A 23,896-nucleotide genomic window follows, 5' to 3' on the forward strand; every position below is an offset into this window, starting at 1 on the left:
AATCCACCTCACCTGCCCACCTTTGGAGGAAAGAGGAGAACCCAGAAGAAACCCACGCAGACACGGGGCGAACATACAAACGCCACACAATCACCCAAGTCCCTGACGCTATGAGGCAGCGGTGCTAACCAGTGTGTCACTGTGCTTGCCTTGTTCAAAGCTTTAAGGAGTGCCTTAAAAGGAGGAAAGAAACAAAGAGGTGTAGAGGTCTGGATGGAATTCCGGAACTTAAGGCCTTGGTAACAGAACAATCAAAATCTGGAATCAAGGCGTTGCTTAACCTGGTCAAATACAGGTCAGCAAGCACAGGGATGGAAGGTGAACAAGATTTTGAGCACAAGCAGTATCCTTTCACATCCCTCATGACCATTCACACCAGCAGAAGGAGATGTCAAATTAAGAGTTTGGTGCTGTGTTTACACAGCCTTTTGGCAATGATACAAGCATTCAACATGACTGGGAGAAAGGAAGTTTGGAATCAGGACTGATCCTAGCTTAAAGTTAGCTTCCCTTCCTATGCTGTTGTCAGGAGGTCAACGGCAAAGTGCTGGTCAGAGCTAAAAGCCCACACCCAACGACGAGGGGACGAGAGCCTGTCCTCAGCTCTGTAACCATCTATTTAAAGTGAATTTCAATCCCTGTCCCACCAAACCATAGCATCACTTTCTGGTACACGATCGACCAGGTTCCAATCGCCTGAGAAGAATCAGAGATAAATTTCCCCACATTAATTTTCTCCATCAATGGCTTTTTTCATCTCTCCGAGGAAATGACTTGGAATGCGGAGATGGGGGAAGAGTCAGGATGCTCACAGTACGTGAAGCAGGCTTGATGGAGCTAACTGGGCTTTTCCTATCATCAATTTCAAGTATTTACTTTAAAATCACAGCATCTTCTCAGATGTTGTTAAAAATCCAAACTACAATGTATCTCACACGGGTCAAATCTTTATTGCGTTAGCTCAGTTGTAGTACAAAAATGTTCTACGTAAATTACCATTAAAAAGCTAATCATTCATGGTTTGAGCAGTTCCTGCAGATACACAGAGTTCATCTGGTAAGCGTTTAGCCAATTAGAATTTCTCTTTGAACTTCCATAGTAAGGATACCCAATGGTAGCATAGTAACTGCGCCAGGCACGATAGTAAGCCTTCCAGTAATCACCAGAACATTCAGGTTCAGCGGGCATTTCATGCTTGCCTTCAGGGTAAGGGTGTGATGCATCCATACTGCCTGCCTCCTGGTCACTGGGAGCTTTGGTCGTTTCAGCTGATCCAGACTTGGGATCACCCTTGGATCTTTTCCTGCTGCCCTGAGGAGGTGAGCCTTTAAGCGAGGTGCTTTTAAACCCTAATCCTGTATCTTTTTCAAGCGGCCTTTTGGAATATGAATGGGAGGAATGATCAGGAGCTGCGCGGCCTTTGAAGCCTGAATGAGGTTGGAAGGCAGGAAGGCTTCTCCCACTCCGGTTGGTATAATCCTCCGGCACAGGGCTCGTGCCTTTCCTCCACAGGCCTTCATCATGGACACGTGCGATCATTGGCACTTCAGCCTCTGTAGATGATTCTCTGCTGCTGGTCCTGCTTCGCGTTGAAGAGCTATCACTGGAGCTGGAATCACTGGATTCTTGGCCATCCAACACAGCTGGTTTTGCCCGTTTTTGGGAAGTATACAAACACATCATGTCCCTCTTACTTAAAAACAGGCTACTGTTCTGCTCTCGGGACATCAGCTCTCGGCTTTCTGAATCTTCGTCTTCATTCAGCGATTTCTTCTTCAAGATCCCAGCGAAACCCGTCCACCGTCGGACTACTTCCACCGGCTTAGCCTCCCGTTCAGCAAGGAAACTCTCGTAATCTTCGACAATTTCCACAAAATTCAATGATCTCTTCCCACGTTTTGATCTTTTCTTAAAGAGTGTCAAGGCTGGGATTTTTGGAAGAGATTCTTGCAGAGCCTTCCTACTTTGAGGCGTGATGAGTGCCTGTTCACTCGATGCCTGGCACCCATCATAGGATGTAGGGTCTCGGAGATTTGACTGAACTTTCATTTTGATGTCATTGTCGGGTATGTGGCAGATACTGACCTCCGGTGCCCTTCCAACGTCTATCCCAAGGGGCTCCTGGGGTTCTTTTTCTGCCAGTGCCTTCCTCGATTTCTGAACTTTTGTGAAACGTTTTCCGGTACGTTCGACGGGAAGCAGCGTCAGTGGCTCCTGGTCTTCATTCTGCTGCTTCACAGTGACTGAATGTTCAACTTCTGTGGGTGGTGAAGTTTCCGCAAGGGATGAATTCTTGGACTCTTGCACCTTGATGGCTTCGACATCCCAATCAATGGGCTCTTCCAGTAATCCTGGTGGAATTGGATCTATTCAAAGAAGAAAAAAAGGAAAGAATTGTCAGCAAAGACTTAAGAGTCTAGATATTCTCCTCAGACTTACATTCCTGAAGTCTCTTATTGGGGACTGCACGGAGAGAAGGTGGGATACAGTTAATTTACGCTGGATACTTGTCAACTTCAGCCTGAAATATTTGAACATTTTCCAACAAACAGTTCCCTCAACAAACTAAAACTGATCAGCCGGTATGTAATAATTAGGCAATGAGATATTGAAAGGGATACAAATAAAATACGGTCAATAATTTATTCTTAAGGCCATATTCGGGGTGTCGGACCAGCCAGGGTTGGAAACGGGAGCGGAGGCAGATATCATAGCCTTCGCCTTGTTGATCGCCCAAAGGCGGATCCTGCTAGGATGGAGAGCAGCCTCTCCACCCAGTGCCCTGGCGTGGCTGTGTAGATTAAGGGTGACTACGGGTAATCCCGGATTCCTTTTTGTCATTTGTTTATGTAAACATGCGGGCTGATGTTTGGGGGTTGGTGGGCAGATGGGATCGTTATTATGGGGATTGACATATCTTGCTGATTATTGTTTATTGTTGATGGGTGTAAATGTTTGAGAAAATGTGAAAAAGGAGAATAAAAATATTTTTCTTTTTAAAAATAATAATTTATTCTTAAAAAAGGTTTTGCAGTGGTTACAGTGTCTAGTTATAACTTAAGTGCCAGTTAGAAATAACTTGGGAGGATTGCACATTCAATTGAATTCACTATCACCACCTACCAGGTAAACTCAGGAGCTGAAGATTGCAACGCTGGGCTATTAACTCCAACTCATTCTCCTCTTCACCACGGCAACAATATGTTACAGCCAAACCTTGAGTACCTGAATAAATATCAAAGGAAAATTAAGATGCAAGTTTTTTTTACCTCTCAAGTTCCAAACGGCTAATCAATGCAATCCTAACAAAATTGCAAATATTCCCATTTTGTTTTTCTCATCAGCTTTTCTAAGGACACTGGCTGTTAGTGCATGATTCCACTAACTGCTCTACTGCATTAAGAGGCTCTTCCTTCTTTCATGAACCAAGAGTGTAAGGTTACTTGACTGCAGAAGACTATGAACCAAGCTCAATGAAGCTTGCAGTCCATAATCTTGGAAGACAGCTTTGCAGTTGAGCCGCGACAGACAGGCAGCAAATGCATAAATAGCATTTCTCTCATCCTGAAACACTTTGTACTTTATAAATCATTTCTGAAGTGTGGTCAGTGATGTAGCTTAACGTGACAGCTAACTGTGCACAAGGCCCCGCAAACAGTAGGGAGACAAAACAATCAATTTATCTGGTTCTGGTGATTTTTATCTGCAGGAGCATTGCTGGCCAGGACACCAAGAGTACTCCTTTGCTGTTTTTTGAACAGTGTCAGGGGATACACTACCTCCACTTGAACAGGAAAACAGGACCTCAGTTTAATATCTTATCCGAAAGACAATTGAACACTCCCTCAGTATTGCCCTCCAGTGTCAGCCTAGACTGTGCTCAAATCTTGAGAGTTGGACTGGAACCCAAACCCCAGTAACACTATAGACATAAGATGGCAAAGCCATTATTCACAGACCAGAAGCGATCAGGAAAGTTACTGTCTGCATACGTTTACAGCAAGTATCCAATATTCATGTGTAGACAACCCCATAATCTCAGGCTTCATATTCAGTTCAAGAATATTCATTCACAGTCTTAAACTGGATTACTGTTTTGATAGGGAAGTACATTCAACCTATCTTCCACTGCGCCCATCCATGGTGTTTAAACAGACTAGGTATCATTGCAACAAAAATTTGCCTACTCTCAAGATTCCTCTAAACTAGTAGCGCTCAAGCATAAACCAGAGATACCAGTAAGAGCATGCAAGACCCTAAAGTAGTTTATGAGAATGTTCTTTCTGTTAATTCCCAGTAGAGGTGATAGGAATTCCTTTAAAACGTAAAAGGATCTGAAGGTACATTTCAGGAGTTTAATCTTTCATATAAAGATTATGCAAAACATTTACTGTACTATTTTCATAAATACTCATTAATGCACTTTCAGAACGTCACAGCACATCTTCTGTACGTGAGGATGAAAGGAATAAAAGGATATGCGGATAGAGAAATTAAGTAAATCAGGGAAGGGCCTTGTCTGGAGCAGAACCACGACTAGTTGAGCCAAATGGCCCATTGAGGGCTGTAAATTCCATGTAATTCATACCAAAGCGGCCAGCTCTTCCAATTCGATGCATGTATGTCTCCCAGTCTTGGGGCACATCAAGGTTAACAACCAGGTTCACTTTCTCTGCATCAATTCCTCTGGAAGTCTGAAAGAAAGAACACCCACTGCTGTATAAGTAACAAACATCTTTACACCATAATAAATCCATGCACATAATACAATCCCACTTCATTTTTGCAGATTTGCAAGGGAGGGAGGACGATGATGACAACGCAGGACTGTTCATCACCGTCCTGACCACTTGCACAGCAATCAATGACAGTGTCATGATCACCACTGCCGAAACTAGCTTTTTCTTTTAAATTCCAGATTTATTAAATGAGTTGAAATTTCACCAGTGGGATTTGAACCCATTTCCCCAGAGCATTTGCACTGCACCATAGTCGCCCACAAAAGGCAGTGTAAACGCCCCTTCATTCAACAGGAGTGTTCAAAATAGTGGAGCTAATTCAAATGGAAGGACTAATAAGTTAATTCAAATGGAAGGACTAATAAGTTAGGAATAAACATGGGAGTTTTTTTTCAATTCTAAATTATAACAGTGCAAGAGTGGCAATACTATTCACAATTATGAAAGGGCTTCATAGGATAGATATAAAGGTATGTTTCCGATTACGGGTTTGAAAAGTGAGTTCAGAAATAGGAGCTGTAAATAAGATAGTTAGCAATAAATCCAAGAAGAAATTCAGGAGAATTTCTTTTTTTTTACCCAGACTAGCGAGAATGTGGAATTTTCACAAGGGGTGGTTGAAATTAATAATGTTGATACATCGAAGGAGAAATTAGATAAGTACATGAGAGTAAAAGGGCTGGGACTGGGAGGTTACAGTGGAGCATAAACACCAAAAAGGATCAGTAATGGCCGGTTTCTGTGCTGTAGGTGCTATGCGAATTCAGAGAACAAGTTTTTAGCCAAAGTTGCTCCAAAGAATGAGAGAGAGACAATTTGCATTTATACACGACATGATCACACCTCAAACTTCCTGAGACGCTTCACATTCAATAAATTATATTCTGCTATTACCGTAGTTATGGGTAAATGCTGTAGCCATCTTTTTCTGTTTCTGCTGGTGCTGAGAGCAAATATTAGCCAGGACACCAAGAGAGCATCCAGTTCTTTATACAGTGCCATTGGATCTTCAACACTCAGTGGATCAGGTATAAATGTTTTTTGTTTACTATGCTACTCCAATAATGCAATCAATTGAAGTTACCTGTGATCAATTGGAGTGGGGCTTGAAGCCAGAGTTGTTGTACTATAGGATGCCAACAATTCAGCCAAGCTAGCTAATTAGCTTCTGCTACAACTCTCGAGACAAAAATAATAAATAGAAATGGGGAGGCGAGACCTATCTATTAAAAGGGGTCAGGCTTGTTCGGATCCAGCTGTTCTTAAAAATCCAATAAAATTTCCTCGGGGCCCACAAACGCAGGTTGTGTTGCCAAAGTTCCAGTGAGATATCAGGTGAAGCTGCACAGAACATTTTACCTCAGTGTCACAAACACTGCAATAACCAGCAGATACCACTAGAGGATGTCTGGGAGCACGGAAACACTATCTACTCTACCCAGCGAGTAGTCAGATCAGTCAAATGTGCTGTACAGTTTACGTACAAATTAATTCAAGATAAACACCTGAAGGAGCAAACGTCAGGAGTTGCAATTAAAAGCGCAAGAAAACAGGAACCTAGTGGAAAGCTAATGCAGAACTAATATCAGTAAAGGCAAAGTGGTTAAACTGGTTCAATCTGTGATTAAATGATGACCAATTAACTAGTCTAAACTAGTATGGAAGCCACGCAATAGTTTCCCTTTGCCGAATGTGAAGCCAACACTTTCCCCATGGGAGCACAATTCACTTACTCAAGCTCAGAGGGCCAAACTCCACGTACCCACCGTCCAAATAACCTCTCCCAAATATGCAAAAAGCTACTGAGGGATTTAAATCGAGTCAAGAATGCAGTATAGCAGACAGAGCTGCAAATTGCATCTCCGGTGAAGATCACCCGCTCTGTTAAGAACACATTGACTTTCAGGGTGCTCTCAGTGGCTCCCCCCCCCCCCCAAATCCGGTGTAAAGACCTCCCATCTTATGGGGGCTGGTTTAGCTCAGTGGGCTAGACAGCTGGTTTGTGATGCAGAACAAGGCCAGCAGCGCGGGTTCAATTCCCGTACCAGCTGAGAATTCTGAATTCTCCCTCTGTGTACCCGAACAGGTGCCGGAATGTGACGACTCGGGGGTTTTCACAGTAACTTCATTGCAGTGTTAATGTAAGCCTACTTGTGACACTAATAAGGAGTATTATTATTATTGTGAGCCTAGCTCAAGATTGACCAAGAAAACTCACCAGGTCAGTGGAAATGAGGACACGGCATTTGAACTGTTTTAGTTTAGACATGGCTTCAAGTCGCTGGTTCTGGTTCATGCTGCCTAAAAAAGGAAAAACACAACTGAATGGAGCAGCAGCAACAAATTGCAGGCTGTAAATATCACTTAAAAACTGTCATCTGGATTAATGAATCGCATTTATCAATATATTTCCTTTTGCAATATTGGGAAAGGAGGACAGGGTTGCTTCGTTGGGGGCAATCAAGCATTCCTGTGCCAGTTTGAGAACGGGGCTTTCCTGTCATTTTTTAATGTCTTAAATACAGTAGTCAGTTTCTTAGGAAATTAAAAATGTATCTATGAGTGTCTTTATGCCCAAAGAACCAGCATCATTTTTGGTACCTCCTTCAAATAGGCAAAATTAGCGGAACTCCCAATGGTGATTAATTCATGCTGGAGGAGTGGCCAGGTGTGTGGGTGGGGATGACTTCTAGCGCAATATTTTTTAATCTGGTGTAAAAGATTATGGAAGCTCTATTTGCGCTAAAAATTGTGATCTTGTGTGCCAGTTATGATGATTTCGGGTGAAAGACAAAAGAATACAATACAACAGAGCAGAAACTCCAGGGCAAAACATGCAATGTCTGGAACAGCCGAGCAGTTATAAATCAGAAACACAGAACGTCACTCACCTGAAATGCAGACTGCAGGAAGTCCTTTCGAGGTGAGAATGTCTGCTAGACGCTGGGCCCTATTACATTAAGAAAGGCACAAAATTTACTGAGTGACATTTCTACAAGTTTTATTTAACTATTTCTGAAATAAAGCAGAGGGTTTCTTGATAAATTAGAACACTTCAGTATCTTTCAGGGTAAAGAGACTGTGGAAGAAAGGCCACAAGATTGATCCGTGCACTCTGGATCTGACTTTCAGTCATGATATTATCTCTTCTCCCCATATTGTTGATACATAGAGGTGTTTTAAGAGGAGGAAATAAAAACTGAGATTCGTAGAGAGCACTGTTGGTAAAATCTCTGACAAAAACGGGCCAGAGAGGCCAAGGAGGGTCCTAGGTCAAACATATTTCTGCTCTGATTACTGGGTGTGCATCACTCTCCCTGAAAGCAAGGCCAGAAACCATCACACGAAAGAAACCACATTACTTATGACCACGATTATTCAAACGAGCCACTGCTGACAGCTTTGTTGGAAATTCGTATTCAGTCAGTTTCTTGCACAATTACTATTTTGATAGGGCCGTCTGATGTAAAATTGTTTCAGCAACTAAATACACTTCTACCCAGTACTCTGCTTTACTGGGGCCAGGGAGATCAAGCACTAGATATACCAACCAGGCTGTGTCAGCATGGAGGAACTAAAGAAGCTAGGTTGTTCTCCTTCGAGAAGGTCAAAGGGAGATTTAACAGATGTGTACAAACTCATGAAGTGTTTTGACTGAGTAAATAAGAAAAAGTTTCCAGTTGCAGTAACCAGGCACAAAACGGTGAATGGCTTCATCCAATGCTGTATCATTCTACGAATCTATAATTCTCCAATAATGCCACTCTCAGAGGAATACAGAATTTGTCCGCCATACCTGCTGTGAAGATTAGAGAAGACCAGGGCTTGGTTGAAGGGGATCTTGCTGAACAACTCCAGTAAATGTTGCATCTTCTCTTCAAAGATCTTGTGTGGAAGTGGGTAGGAATTTACAACCTTGTAGAACTGCTTCAGTCCTGTTAGATAGAAATAGAAATATGCGATTAAAAATAGAAGACGCCAGTATGTTAGCAAAAACAGTCACAAAAGAAAGTGCGTCAATAGGTTTAGAGGACTGGTGCTAAATAGACAAAGACATTCTATTTTAGAATAGGTTTTTATGGTGCGCAATGGACTTTTTCCATAAACGTGCTCAAACTGCTCTGTGCAGATTCATTGAAAGCAGTAGTGCCAGCCCTAGTGTCAATAAGCTTCAACTGGTCTGTCCAGCCAAGTTTAGACAGGCAGAATCATCAGCCCTACCTGAAGTGGGGATGCTATCATAGAATACCTACAGTGAAGAAGACCATTCGCCCATCGAGTCTGCACACCCTTTGAAAGAGCACCCAACCTAGGCCCACTCCTCTGCCCTAGCCCCGTAACCCCACCTAACCGGCACATCTTTGGACTGTGGGGAGGAAACCCACACAGACACGGGGAGAATGTGCAAACTCCACACAGACAGTCATCCAAGGCTGGAATTGAACCCTGGTCCCTGGCGCTGAGGCAGCAGTGTTAACCATCATGCCGCCCTTCCACAGTTCAGTTGGACACGGTACAGAAAAACGTTAACACTGAGGCAATTTTCAACTATACACAAACATCAGCTGTGGTTCAGTGAGTAGCACTCTCGCCCAAGTCAGAAACTGTGTGGTTCAAATCCCACTCCAGAGTTTTGAGCCCCCCAAAAATCTAGGCTGGCACTTCCCGTACCAGCCTCCGCGAACAGGCGCCGGAATGTGGCGACTAGGGGCTTTTCACAGTAACTTCATTTGAAGCCTACTTGCGACAATAAGTGATTATCATTTCATTAATGCAGGACCGATAGAATGCTTCATCGGAGGGACCAGCTTTCAGATAAACCGTTAAAAACTGCGGTCCCAGCGGCTCTCTCGGGTCAATGTGAAAGACCACATGGCAATATTTTGAAGAGAAGCAGGGGATTTATCCTCAGTATCCTCGTCAGTATTTATCCTTCAAGCAAAAGAACGCATAAAGTGCTGAAACCACTAAACAGATCAGGAGAGAATGATAAAGAATTAGGCTTGGGTTGTGAATACTTTTTAAAAATCAATGTTAGCTCATCTGTTCTGTCCGCTTAGTGTACAACCTCTTCTCACCCATTCCCCCCCCCCCCTCCATGCACCCAGTAAACAGCTATTTGATGGATGACGAGCTGACAGGAACCATGGCGACCCACTGGAATCCTTTTAAAGGTTCATCACATAAAGCTGCTGCTGGCACCATTGGCAAACAGATTAAAGCTTAATTAAGGAAGAGAAGTGTAGATTTTGTCAGGGGAGTGGGAACTACTACACCCTGATCTGCGACAAATGAAGCTTCAATGTTATTTACTTCAGTAAGTTCTTGAACTAAACCAAAAAAATGTTTCTCGCCCCCCCCCCCCCCCCCCCCAACCTCTCCGCTGGGCTTCCTCAACTTGAAGACTCTCCCGCTCCTTACCTGGAAACCCTTCAGCAACCTCAATGAAAGTAGACAAGAGACAGGTTGCCAAAGTTTTTCATCTTGCACTCATCAGGACAAAAGCAAGAATGCCAAATTTCAAACGGTCACAACAATTTATACTACAGGAGAAAAGTAGACAACCTTCAGAGATACATCAGCCAAGACTAAATACTGGCAGGCTACATTTTTAAAAATAGAATGTTTTATTCTCCCCTCAACCCTAACTGGGCTGACACTGTGGTGCATTGCCGAGGGGATAACTGCACTGTCAAAAGTGAGACATTAAAGCAAGGAACTGCCCTACCTGCTGCAGTTATTGCTAGTCATCCCATACCATTAATCAGAGCACAGGAGGGAGTTCTCTCATGTTCTGGCTCAATAAATAACAGCAAGGGGAACAATATAGGAATGATGATTAACCTTTCTGCTGTCTGTGGATATTTGCCTGGATAAAAGGTTTGTATATCTGCCAAAGTAATAACATTCACTGTGCTCCAAATGTCATTCATTATTTGACACACTCGTGTGTCAATAAAGCAAGGAGCTATAAAATCCAAATACAGTTTTAAAAAGGCTAGTTTGTCACTTGGTCAGCGATATATTGAAGTGGACAAGCGCCCGCAAATGCAGATATGGGAAATAAATCGTCATCCCACCTTCCAATTACGAAGCGCCCAAGTTCGGGTCTTATGACAAATTTCTCCTCTTGGCCTAAACAAATGAGATAACACACACAAGGACCGGAAATGTTTGGGGCCCATTCTATAGTTTTGGGCTGCTCTGTGTTCAGACAATTAATGAAACTAAGCCACATAAATTGAGTTATTACACAGATCTGTGATCTATTTGAATGGCAGAACATAATCTAAGGGGTCTCAATGGTCAATTGCCATTCCTTTGAGAACAGATTTGAGCAAATATACAGTCAGGCAATGGGCAGGTGAGATGCAGAGTAACGTTTTTCCTATACTGGCCCAAAAACAGGCTTGAAATAAAGTCAGAGAGTGTAATTTTATGATGTTTTATTTCCCACTGAAGTCGCGTAGACCAGCCTTACTGACTGGCACAAACTTACATGTCAAGGATTTGGTTTCCGATGATTCAAAAGGTTATGTTTAGAATTGGAAAAAGGAGTCTTGCACACCATCAGTGGCTGCTGTATTAAATAATCAAGTTGCAGAGGTTCAGGGCCAATGTTGTGGCAGACAGTCCACTGCACGAGTTCAAAAAATCCTCACCAATTCTAACTTTGAGAATTCTTTACATCTGCCACCTCTACTGCAATTTTCACCCTTCAAAGCATTCATCAGTGGAAGTTGAGGAGGACTCACCAATGAGTGCTGGATCAGTGGGGTTCAGTCGCACGAAGCTGGGATCCCTCATGTACCTCGTTAAGTGATGGGCCAGTGATTCGGGGTATGTGGCAGATAAGGCCACCATCTGCTTATTTGACGGCAGCGAGGAATAAATCCAGCTACAGAGAAACAGAAAAGCAAAATCCTTAGGGCATTTCCCTTTTGCTCTACAAACACTAACTTCTCAAAAGAATTAATGTAAGAATCTGTTTGAACTTGTGGAGACCAACATTTATTATACACAATCGAACTTGACTGAGCAAGGTAAATTTTAAAATATATTTTACAACACTATTTTGAAGTGATGCAAACCAGTGACCTAAACCAGTGACTATATCAAGCATGAGTACTCAGGATAAAGTAATTCAAACTTCACCTTCTAGAGTCTGCGGTTATCAGCCATTTTGTACTCCGCTAAATGATGTGTATAGATTTGAGAGTAGAGCTAGGCGCAGAAGGGCCAAGCTTTGTTGGGTTAAATGACCTTTATTTGGTTTTCATCTCCCAAGCTTCATTTTTGTGAAGATTTTCTCCCTCCACAACGTCCCTTCCTTAGTTGATCGCAAACAAGAGGGCTTCCTCCAGAACTCTGCCAACAGTGGCCGACAGCCAGGTCTGAGTTAGTGCACGAGAATCATGGTTTTCCTTTATCTATGCATGGAATCATCGGGTCTTCACTCAGCAGCACAGCAGAAAACAGGAAATCACCACTGGACAATGCCCAAGTGTTGCACTGCCCAACAGGTAACCAAACACTCATCCAAACAAATCATCAGCTCTACATCAGGGTGTCGGTTCAGACATCTGGCAATTAATAAACTACAAAGATGAACGTTTGAGTGACACTTCATGCAGAACCTACTTAATCAGGCTTTAAGCCTTCAGGAATCTCAGCATCAACACTGACCTTATATTAGAAAACCTAAAGTATATATACACTGGGCATGTGGCCTCATGGTGTCAAGGATCTGTGCTGAAAGTTAAATAGCTTTGCTCAAACATTCACTTAATATTTGTCTAATCAAGTAGTGACTATCCTGTGCAAACACGTGTCTGTGTATGAAAGGAGGGGCAAGGAAGGTTAATTTAGCTCCAAGATGACGAAGCTGATGACAGTAACAAGCTCAGCGAACACCAGGTTCGATTCCCGGCTTGGGTCACTGGCTGTGCGGAATCTGCATGTTCTCCCCGTGTCTGCGTGGGTTTCCTCCGGGTGCTCCGGTTTCCTCACACAAAATTCTGAAAGACATGCTTGTTAGGTGAATTGTACATTCTGAATTCTCCCTCAGTGCACCCGAACAGGCACCGTAGTGTGGCGACTAGGGGATTTTCACAGTAACTCTCGCACATTCGCTTGGCCAGCCTCAAGTCTTAGCTTTCAGCAAGCCACACACAGGACGCCTGGGTTCAAGTCTGTTATGTCCCTAGGTGGGGAGAGTTAGACAGCATATCAAACAAACAAACACACGACAACACTACTTGTGTATTTTTTAGTAGTGCGATTCGACGACTTAAGCATTCTGATGGTTGACAGTGCCCATAAAATATATTTGTCATTGCATCAGAAAAATACAGCAGTCAAATTCTAACAGAATCTTATAGTGCAGGAGACTATTCAGCGAAAGGTGCCTGTGCCCCCCTCTGAAAGAGCTATCCAATTAGCCTCTCTCCCAATCTTTCGCTATGGCCCTGCAAACATTTCTATTTCAAGTCCGCGTCTAATTCCCTTTTGAAAGTTACTATTCAATTTATTTTCAAGCAGTGCATTCCAGGTCATTGCAAACGATACAGTGACGTCTTCCTGAATAATGTACTGTGTGGTTATATGCTCATTTGGGAAATGCAACCCATATTAAATTTATCAAGGCAAAACAACAATACTGGCTGTAATACCATTAAATGCCTTCTAGTGGGATGGCAGAGCCTCAGAAGTGGGAACAAACTTGAATCAGGGCTTAAGAGACAAATGAGGGCAGGTTGGTGAGACCACATCTGGAATATTGTCGGCAGTATTGGTCCCTTTATTTAAGGAAAGATATAAATTTGCTGGAAGCAGTTCAGTTAACTTTTACTAGGCCAGGACCAGGAATGGGCAGGTTGTCTTAGGAGGAAAGGTTGCACAAGTTAGGCTTGTATCCACTGGAGTTTAGAAGAGCAAGAGGTGACTTGGTGGAAAACTTAAGATCCTAGGGAGCATTGACAGGGTGGATGTGGAGAGGCTGTTTCCCCTTGTGGGAAAATCTGGAAATAGGGTCACTGTTTAAAAGCATGGGGTCGCTCATTTGCATAGTGGTTAGCACAATTGCTTCACAGCTCCAGGGTCCCAGGTTCGATTCCCGGCTGGATCACTGTCTGTGCGGAGTCTGCACGTGGGTTTCCTCCAGGTGCTCCGGTTTCCTCCCACAGTCCAAAGATGTGGTTAGGTGGATTGGCCATGCTAAATTGCCCTTCGTGTCCAAAATTGCCCTTAGTGTTGGTTGAGTGGGGTTACTGGGTTATTGGGATAGGGTGATGTGGGCTTGGTTAGGGTGCTCTTTCCAAGAGCCGGTGCAGACTCGATGGGCCGAATGGCCTCCTTCTACACTGTAAACTCTATGATCTACGATGTAAGACAGAGATGAGGAGAATGTTTTCCGAGGGCCTGGAACTCTCTTCCTCAAAAGGCAGCGGAAGCAGAGTCTTTGCATATTTTTACGGCAGAGCTAGATAGATTCCTGATTTACGAGGGGTTAAAAAGCTATCGGAGGTAGGCAGGATTGTGGAGTTGAGGTTAGAGTCAGGTCAGCCACAATGTTATTGAATGACAGAGCAGGCGAGGGGCTAAGTGGGGCCTGCTCCTAATTCATATGCTCCTTTCTTTAGAGTTACTTTCTCCTCTTCCCGGTGACAATGGGCGGTCATAAATGTTTTTGGAAATTCGTTTAATTCTTTTGCAGTTGATAAACATACAAGATCAAAAAAAATTTCAGAACTTGAAAGAGTTAAACTGTCCTGTTTCATTTTGAGTATGTTTCCCAGTAGCAAAACACGTGCTTTGGGTGTAGTAACAAAAGATGGCAATGCGGTCGTTCAATTTATAAAGGCTAGATTCACACTGTTTAAAAATTGTAATTTGTGTCACATAAATTGTTGGTTTGGAAATGCTCACTCACTTGATCTGCTCCTGGAAGCTCCCTTCCTCCAGCAACTTATCTGCTTCGTCCAGTACAAACAGTCGTATGCCGGCCGTTGGGAGAAAGCCAATCTCAATCAGCTGCTTAATGCGACCTGGATGGAGGGAAGCAATTCACTCCAGTAAGAGCGTCGTCACTCTTAGCTGCGACATGCACATTGAGGCAATACGTTCTTTCAAAGCAATTCCACATCATGCAGATGGTCGCTCAATGAATCACATTAAAGACAATTGATAGCTCCACGTCCCTTAATACTCAGCAAGAATCGAGGGAGTTGGTAAATGGGAGTAGAGCCACAGGTCAGCCACAATCTCACTGAATGGCACAACCAGTTTGCGGTCCCAATGGCCCATCCCTGTTCCTATTCCCACGAGCACTACAACTTACAATTTGTGCAGATTGAGTCTCTACAAATAACGCACAGCTACTATAGTATCATTAGTCAGAAGGTTGAGAGTCAAGTCCCATTATAGAATCTCGAGGACATAACGCCGACAATCTAAGGAGTTACTTTATTTATTTATTCACGGGTTCTGGGTGCTGTTGGTTGGCCACCATTTATCGTCCATCCCTAATTGCCCTTGAACAGAGAGCGATTTTAGAGGGCCTTTAACAGATAACCACATTGCCGTGGATCTGGAGCCACATGTAGGCCAGACCAGTTCTAATGCAGTAGCAAGGGAGTGCTACACTTTGGGGGTGCCATCTTTCACATGAGAAGTTAAATCGAAGCTCCGTATTTGCTCGCAGGTGAATATAAAACATCCCGTAGAACCATATCATTGAAAAGCTACAATGCAGAAAGAGGCCATTCAACTGTTTGTGCCAGCCGAAATAAAGAGAAAAAAAAAACTAGCCGCTTATTTAAATCCCACTTTCCAGCACCTGGTTCGGTAGCCTTGCTGGTTACAGATGTAGATCCAAGTACCTTTTAAATGAATTGAGTGTTTCAACCTCAAACAACTTGGGCAGTGAATTCCAGACACACACCACCTCTGGTTAAAAACGCTTTTCCTCATGTCGCCTCGAATCCTTCTACCAATCATCTTAAATCTACGACCCCTGGTAAGTAACACCTCAGCTGGTGGGGAAACAAGTCTTTTCTGTCTACCCTGCCGAGGCCCCTCATAATTTTGTACACCTCAATGAGGTGAAGGGGAGGTGGTGACATAGTGGTATTGTCACTAGAATCCCACCACGGCAGATGGTGAAATTTGAATTCGATAAAAATCTGGAATTAAAAGTTTAATGATGGCCATGAAACCATTGCAGATTGTCGTAAAATCCCATCTGGTTCTCTAATGTTCCTTAGAGAAGGGAATCTGCCATTTCCACCTGTTGACCCTTGTGGTCTGGCCTACATGTGGCTCCAAAATCACAGCAATGTGGTTGTCTGTTAAATGCCCTCTGAAATAGCTCTCAGTTCAAAGGCAATTAGGGATGGACGATAAATGGTGGCCATCCAACAGCACCCACACCCTGCGAATGAATGAAACAAGTAACTCCTTAGGTTGTCCTTAGAACCTCTGATCGCAGGAAAACAACCCTAGCCTATCCAATCTCTCCTCATAGCTGCAATTTTCAAGCCCTGGCAACAGGTCCTGCCTGTAATGTGGTTATCAGAACTGTACACAAACCGCAGCTGTGGCCTAAACAGCATTTGATACAGAATCCCTGATTCAAGGCCTCGCCCAATAAGCTTTCTTGACCATCTTGTCCACCTGTCCTGCAACCTGCAAGAACCTGTAGATATGCTCTCCAAGCTCTCTCACTTCCTCAGCCCCTCTCAATATTTTCCCTCGGGTGTTCCCTTGCTTTGTTTGCCCTCCCCAAGTGCATCACCTTTCATTTTTCTGGATTGCATTCCATTTGCCACTTCTCTGACCATTCAACCAAACCACCAATATCATTCTGGAGTCAGCAGCTATCCTCTTCACTATCAACTACACGGCCAGTTTTTGCATCGTCTGCAAATTTCCCAATCATGCCACACAAATTTTCCTACATCATTAATAAATACAACAAACAGCAAGGACCCCTGTGGAACACCAATGGAAACTACTTTCCATTCGCAGGAAACAAACGGTAATGGTTGGATGTTTTTGTCACCGAGCCAATTTTGGATCCAACCTGCCACCTTTCCCTCGATCCCATGAGATCTCACTTTTCTGACCAGTATGCCATATGGGACCATGTCAAATGCCTTATTGAAATCCCATTACACTACTCCAAACAGCAACAGGAGTGTGCTGTCGTCCTAGTCAATATTTATCGCTCCAGCATGTTCTGTTTAACCTTTCTGTGCTTTACCTTATAATAGTGGCTAAACTTCAAAAATGCTTCTTTGACTGTAAAGCATTTTAGCACATTGCAAAGTCATGAAAAGTGCTGTATTTGATTGTATTATCTTAGCACAGAGTAGAAGATGGCCTACAAGTCTCAGTACACATACCAGCCAGTGCACTGCCCCGTTGAACAGCATTGCCCTGTTGAACATCATGTGAGTTTGTTTTTTTTAAAAGTTTCAAACTTGTATTTTTCTCCAAATAATGAGTTCTTCAAAATTTCTCAGCCTCCCAGAAACAGACAAGAGAATCGTAAAACACAATCTATCTTTTATAAATTTAAATTTACTCGTGTGACGATGGATGTTGTTTTTAATATATTTGGGATTATGGTAGTATTTTGGAAGGGCAGCACGGTGGCACAGTGGTTAGCACTGCAGCCTCATGGCACTGAGATCCCAGGTTCGATCCCGGCTCTGAGACACTGTCCGTGTGGGGTTTGCACATTCTCCCCCTGTTTGCATGAGTTTCGCCCCCACAACCCAAAGATGTGCAGGGTAGGTAAATTGGCCACGCTAAATTGCCCCTTAATTGGAAGAAATTAATTGGGTACTCTTAAAAAAAAATTTTTAAGTATGGTAGTATTTTGTAGATAAAGTGGTGTGTTGTGGCAGGGGCGTCCATGATTATTTAAACTGGAGATTATTTGAGACAGCTTGTCTGTGAGAACTGAGATAAAAGGGCAAAGGTGTGAGGTTCATGCTTTTGTAATTAGAGGTTATGGCGAGGTTGGATTACAAGTAAATAGGTTGGATCTACAATTTGCATTATAAGATAAATAGGGACTTGGCTTTTCAGCTGTTGAATTTCAATGCGGAGAACATTTACAATGTAAAAAGGTTTTGTAAATAGACAAGAGAAGGCATACTGAATTTTATTGACCTGAAAGCAGAGACAAAAAAGGAAAACATGAAAGACTTTATATATTGGAGAAGTTGAGTTCAAAGAGGTTGCAAAAAAAGATATTTAAGATGTTTAGTGAGTTGTGGGGCTGTGTGGGGGAGATGTCCTGGAGACCAGGTCTCTGTGAAAGTGTGTGAAAGTTCTGAATTTGAAGCAGCCATCCAGAAAAGTATTTCTTTTTCAGTAAGCTTTTGTTTCTAAACCTTCATTTTGGAATTCCACACCTGTGTGGAAGCCTTTGAGGAGTTGTGTGGCATGCCTTTATTAAAGGGACAATGCTTTTTTTGCTTTGGGTAATATCACTGGATTTTTAGAATTGAAATCTACAAGAGAGTTGTTGTCAAGAAGGCAGTTTACTTGTGTGGATTTGTTTGAGGGGGGGGGGGTCTGAAAGACTGTTGAAACTGTGTAACTTTAATCTTTAAATCTTATTTAAACTGGAGATTTAAAGATTAAATGGGGGGCACGGTGGCACAGTGGTTAGCACTGTTGCTTCACAGCACAGCTCCAGGGTCCCACGCTCTATTCCCGACTTGGGTTACTGTCTGTGCGGAGTCTGCACTTTCTCCCAGTGTCTGCATGGGTTTCCTCCGGGTGCTCCGGTTTCCTCCCACAGTCCAAAAATGTGCAGGTTAGGTGTATTGGCCATGCTAAATTGCCCTTTGTGTCCAAAAAGGTTGGGTTGGGTGGGGTTACTGGGTTACAGGGTTAGGGTGGGCATGTAGGGTGCTCTTTCCAAGGGCTGGTGCAGACTCAATGGGCCGAATGGCCTCCTTCTGCACTGCAAATTCTATGATTATTTGTGAGCAAGTGTTTCTTCCTATATAAAAACATTATACGGCATTACTGGAATTCTATGCTTTTGGGGTCAGTAGCGCTTCTTCCTCATTTTCAAAATACAGTAAAAATGTTTATAATCAGAAAGACAGGTTCCCCCTGGGATGTGGCTTGTTCCCTGCTGTGGTCTTAACACATTGGTGTTTTCAAGTTACTATATGGTCTCATCCCTCCCTATCTCTAAGCCCCTCCACGATATCTGCACTTCTCTAATTCTGGCTTCTTCAGAATCCCCGATATTTAATCGCTCCACCATTGGCAGTCATGCTTTCAGCTGCCAAGATCATAAGGTCTGCAAATCCCTCACTCAATCGCTTTATTTCTTTCCTCCTTTAAGAAAATACTTAAAAGCTTACTACTTTAAAAACACTGCATAAACGCAAGCTGCTGCTTTGTTCTAGGATCCACTCACCTGGAGATCCAACTGCTACATGGCATTTTCTCAGCCGCATTTTGTCCAGGTTCAATGGGGTCCCTCCGATGAAGACATGACATTCTAGGGCCTCCATTTTAATGCCAATTGCTGTAATGACAGAATGGATCTGTACAGCAATTTCCCTGGTAGGTGCCAGAATGAGAACCTGGAAGCAACAGGAAAACAGGGCCGTCAACACAAGGTACAGCATAAGTACACCAGAGCTGTGGCAAGGTAATCAAACTGTGCCTGGACCTGCGAGGTCAAGAAAGATGGAGAGGAAGAGCACAACCTAGCCTGCACACAATTTATGCCTGGCTTAAAAGCAAGAGCAAGCATGCACTGTCAGAGGTGCCGCTCAGCTGAGACATTAAACTGAGGCTGCGTATTCTCTCTCAGATGGATATACAAAGACCTCAAGGCGCTACTGTGAAAATCAGGGGCAGTCCTCCCTGCCAACCTGGCCAATATCCTCCACCAATTTGCACCAGGACAGATTATATGGTCATTGGGATGTTGCTGTTTGTGGGATCATATGGTGCACAGATTGACTACCACATTTTCTGTATTTTAACAAGTGACGTCAGTTGAAAAGTACTTCATTGACTATAAAGCACTTAGGGATATCCTGGAGTCATGAAAGATGCAATATAAACGCAGATTCTTACGTTCTTTCGCTCAAATACTTGCGACGCAACCAAACACTAGGTTACATTTATTCAAACTTTTAAAACGAGGGGAACTTAGGTGAAATATTTTCTACCCGGTTTTTGACGGTGTTCGAAAACCCAAATTCCCCAATAACACACAAATTGCTCAGAACAATACCACAGCAGACTCTGTTTCTCCGTGATCACACACACTGGGCAGGTTTTCAATGACAGGAACATGCAATGACAGGAACTTGCAAGATGAAGTTAACAGTTCAGAATAATCTCTGCAAATTTCACATGAATGCTAACCTGTGTTGCTGGATTCTCGAGGATGAGGGAGTCCAGTGCAATTGTGGCAAATACACATGTTTTCCCCGTTCCAGATTTGGCTTGCACAATCAGATCTGAAAGAGATACTACTCTGTAAATAAAAACCACTCGCGTTGAATTCACCCAATTTTACAGATTAAGATGTGACCCACTGCAACACCGGTTATAGTCAGAGCTGTCATGGAAGGACATTCTGAATACTGGTACCCTTCAAGCATTGTAATCAAACTAATTAGCTCTATGTAGTACAATATCCTTGATTATTTTAAATTACTCTCACCACTTTCCCAGCAATGACAGCCCGGTAATCACCAGCACTTCACTCTTAATTGCCCAGTTCAAAACAATGAACATCTGAAAAGAGAAAATTAATTCTCTTGCTGCACATCTTTGAGATAGTTACACAATCACATTTTACTCAATTGCAGTGGTGGCCACAAGGAAGCAACTGAACAATGAGTGGAGCAACATTAACCAGCAGACTGCCGCGATGGGAAACTGAGCAAACGTTATACCGTAGTAACTCCACATCATCTTCATTGGCAGCTCCTAAATCCAGCAACTTCAAAAAGAACAAAGGCAGCAGATACACGAGAATAATCGTGTTTTTGATCCACAACGAAGGAACTCCCCATCCTAACAGCGGAGGGAACTTTCACCACAGAGACTGCAGCAGTTCAAGGGCCACCACCACCTTCACAAGGTGGGCAACACCCTAACCCATTCCCCTCTTACACCCTCACTTCTTTCTCTTCCTATCTAGCTTATTTCATCCCATTTTTCCCCACCTTTCCCCCCAATCCCTCACACCTTCCCAGAACCGTCAATCCCTTTAAATCACCCACCCACATCCAGATTACTTTTCCCCTCACTCTACATGCACTCATCATATAAGCCCCCCCATACCTTCCAAATATTCCCCCCACCTCACCCCCTCCACTCTCATCCCCCCCATCCTCACCTCATTCCCTCCTTTCAATCACCCCTCGTAGCATTCTAACCCCCATTCAACATCACATCTCATCCACACAATTCTTCAACCCATTCATCTCTCCAGCCCACCACCCTTCATCCCCCACATCAACCTCTCTCATCTGACCCAAACTCCCAGCTTTACCCATCCTCCCACACCCGTCCGAAACACCCCTACATACACCCTCTCGCCCCTCATCCACTCCCACTCACCCACATCCATTCCCTCTCCACCATCCCTTAGCCATTCCCCCCCTCTCATGCACTCCCCCCTCATCCTCTCCACCCGCCCTCATCCACTTCCAATCTCCCTCCCGCTCCCTCATCCATTCCCCCACCCTCATCCGCTCCCCCCTCTTATTCCATTCCGCCCACCCTCATCCGCTCCCCCTCCTTCATCCATCCGCTCCCCCTCCTTCCCCCACTCCACATCCGGTCCCCCTACCCCCTCCTCATCCACTCCCCCCTCCACTCCACCCCTCCCCTCCTCCACTTCCCCCTCATCCGCTCCTCCCATCCACTTCCCCTCCCTTCCCTCATCCACTTCCCCCTCCCTCCCCTCATCCGCTTCCCCCCTCCCTCCCCTCTTCTGCTTCCCCCATCCCTCCCCTCTTCCGCTTCCCCCCTCCCTGCCTTCTTCCGCTTCCCCCCTCCCTCCCATCTTCGGCTTCCCCCCTCCCTCCCCCCTTCCGCTTCCACCCTCCCTTCCCCCATTCCGCTTCCCCCCTCTTCCGCTTCCCCCCTCCCTCCACTCTTCCGCTTCACCCTCCCTCCCCTCTTCCGCTTCCCCCTCCCTCCCCTCTTCCGCTTCCCCCCTCCCTCCCCTCTTCCGCTTCCCCCCTCCCTCCCCTCTTCCGCTTCCCCCCTCCCTCCCCTCTTCCGCTACCCCCCTCCTTCCCTCCCCTCTTCCGCTTCCACCCTCCCTCCCCTCTTCCGCTTCCCCCCTCCCTCCCCTCATCCACTTCCCCCCTCCCTCCCCTCATCCACTTCCCCCCTCCCTCCCCTCATCCGCTTCCCCCGACCTCCCCTCATCCGCTTCCCCCTCCCTCCCCTCATCCGCTTACCCCCTCCCGCCCCTCATCCGCTTCCCCCTCCCGCCCCTCATCCACCTCCCCCTCCCTCCCCTCATCCACACCCCCATCCACTTCCCCTCCCTCATCCACTCCCCCTCCCTCATTCACTCCCCCGTTCCCTCATCCACTCCCCGCCCTCACCCACTCCCCCTCCCTCATCCACTTCCTTCCCTCCCTCATCCACTCCACCCTCATCCACTCCCCCTTCGGTCATCCACTCTCCCCCTCCCTCATCCACTCCCCCCCCATCCACACTCCCATCCCTTCCTCCTCCACCCTCCCCTTCCACCCTCCTCCACTCTCCCCTTTCACCCTCCTCCACTCTCCTCTTTCTCCCTCCTCCACGCCCCCCTCCCTCCTCCACGCCCCCCTCCCTCCTCCACGCCCCCCTCCCTCCTCCACGCCCCCCTCCCTCCTCCACGCCCCCCTCCCTCCTCCACGCCCCCCTCCCTCCTCCACGCCCCCCTCCCTCCTCCACGCCCCCCTCCCTCCTCCACGCCCCCCTCCCTCCTCCACGCCCCCCTCCCTCCTCCACGCCCCCCTCCCTCCTCCACGCCCCCGTCCCTCCTCCACGCCCCCCTCCCTCCTCCACGCCCCCCTCCCTCCTCCACGCCCCCCTCCCTCCTCCATGCCCCCCTCCCTCCTCCACGCCCCTCCCTCGCCGTCCACCACCCCTCGCCCGCTCTCCACCTCCCCTCCTCCCTCGTCCGCTCTCCACCCCCCTCTCCCTCGCTCTCCTGCCTCTCCCTCCCTCGCCCGCTCTTCACCCCCCTCCCTCACCCACCATCCACCCTCCCTCGCCCTCCAGCCCCCTCCCTCGCCCTCTACCACCCCTCGCCCGCTCTCCACCCCCACCCCTCGCCCGCTCTCCACCCCCTCCCTCGCCCGCTCTCCACCCCCCTCCCTCGCCCGCTCTCCACCCCCCTCCCTCGCCCGCTCTCCACCCCCCTCCCTCGCCCGCTCTCCACCCCCTCCCTCGCCCGCTCTCCACCCCCTCCCTCGCCCGCTCTCCACCCCCTCCCTCGCCCGCTCTCCACCCCCTCCCTCGCCCGCTCTCCACCCCCCCCCTCGCCCGCTCTCCACCCCCCTCCCTCGCCCGCTCTCCACCCCCCCTCCCTCGCCCGCTCTCCACCCCCCTCCCTCGCCCGCTCTCCACCCCCTCCCTCGCCCGCTCTCCACCCCCCTCCCTCACCCGCTCTCCACCCCCCTCTCCCTCGCTCCCCATCCCTTCTCCCTCGCTCTCCACCCTCTCCCGCTCTCCACCCCCTCCCTCCCTCGCCCGCTCTCCACCCCCTCCCTCCCTCGCTCTCCACCCCCTCCCTCCCTCGCCCGCTCTCCACCCCCCTCCTCTCTCGCCCACTCTCCACCCCCCTCCTCCCTCGCCCACTCTCCACCCCCCTCCGCCCTCGCCCACTCTCCACCCCCCTCCGCCCTCGCCCACTCTCCACCCCCCTCCTCCCTCGCCCACTCTCCACCCCCCTCTCCCTCGCCCGCTCTCCACCCCCCTCCCTCGCCCGCTCTCCACCCCCCCCCTCGCCCACTCTCCACCCCCCTCCCTCGCCCACTCTCCACCCCTCCCTCGCCCGCTCTCCACCCCCCTCCCTCGCCCGCTCTCTACCCACCTCTCCCTCGCCCGCTCTCCACCCCCCTCTCCCTCGCCCGCTCTCCACCCCCCTC

General features: G+C 46.4%; 1 protein-coding gene across 1 annotated transcript in view; it reads right to left on the reverse strand.

Annotated features, from left to right (window-relative positions):
- Nucleotides 1-931: 931 nt before the first annotated feature.
- Nucleotides 932-23,896, reverse strand: part of ddx20 (DEAD (Asp-Glu-Ala-Asp) box polypeptide 20) — a 33,212-nt gene continuing 10,247 nt past the window's right edge. Inside the window, exons 2-11 of the mRNA XM_072480148.1 lie at nucleotides 20,154-20,248; nucleotides 19,189-19,357; nucleotides 14,671-14,785; nucleotides 11,495-11,637; nucleotides 8,536-8,674; nucleotides 7,631-7,689; nucleotides 6,958-7,040; nucleotides 4,589-4,694; nucleotides 3,124-3,225; nucleotides 932-2,366 (exon numbers count right to left, since the gene is read on the reverse strand). Coding sequence (XP_072336249.1) covers nucleotides 1,015-2,366; nucleotides 3,124-3,225; nucleotides 4,589-4,694; nucleotides 6,958-7,040; nucleotides 7,631-7,689; nucleotides 8,536-8,674; nucleotides 11,495-11,637; nucleotides 14,671-14,785; nucleotides 19,189-19,357; nucleotides 20,154-20,248 — 2,363 coding nt within the window. The 3' untranslated portion in view covers nucleotides 932-1,014. The remainder of the gene's footprint in view (nucleotides 2,367-3,123; nucleotides 3,226-4,588; nucleotides 4,695-6,957; nucleotides 7,041-7,630; nucleotides 7,690-8,535; nucleotides 8,675-11,494; nucleotides 11,638-14,670; nucleotides 14,786-19,188; nucleotides 19,358-20,153; nucleotides 20,249-23,896) is intronic.

Source organism: Scyliorhinus torazame, chromosome 17, assembly GCF_047496885.1.
Source record: "Scyliorhinus torazame isolate Kashiwa2021f chromosome 17, sScyTor2.1, whole genome shotgun sequence".
Taxonomy (NCBI): domain Eukaryota; kingdom Metazoa; phylum Chordata; class Chondrichthyes; order Carcharhiniformes; family Scyliorhinidae; genus Scyliorhinus; species Scyliorhinus torazame.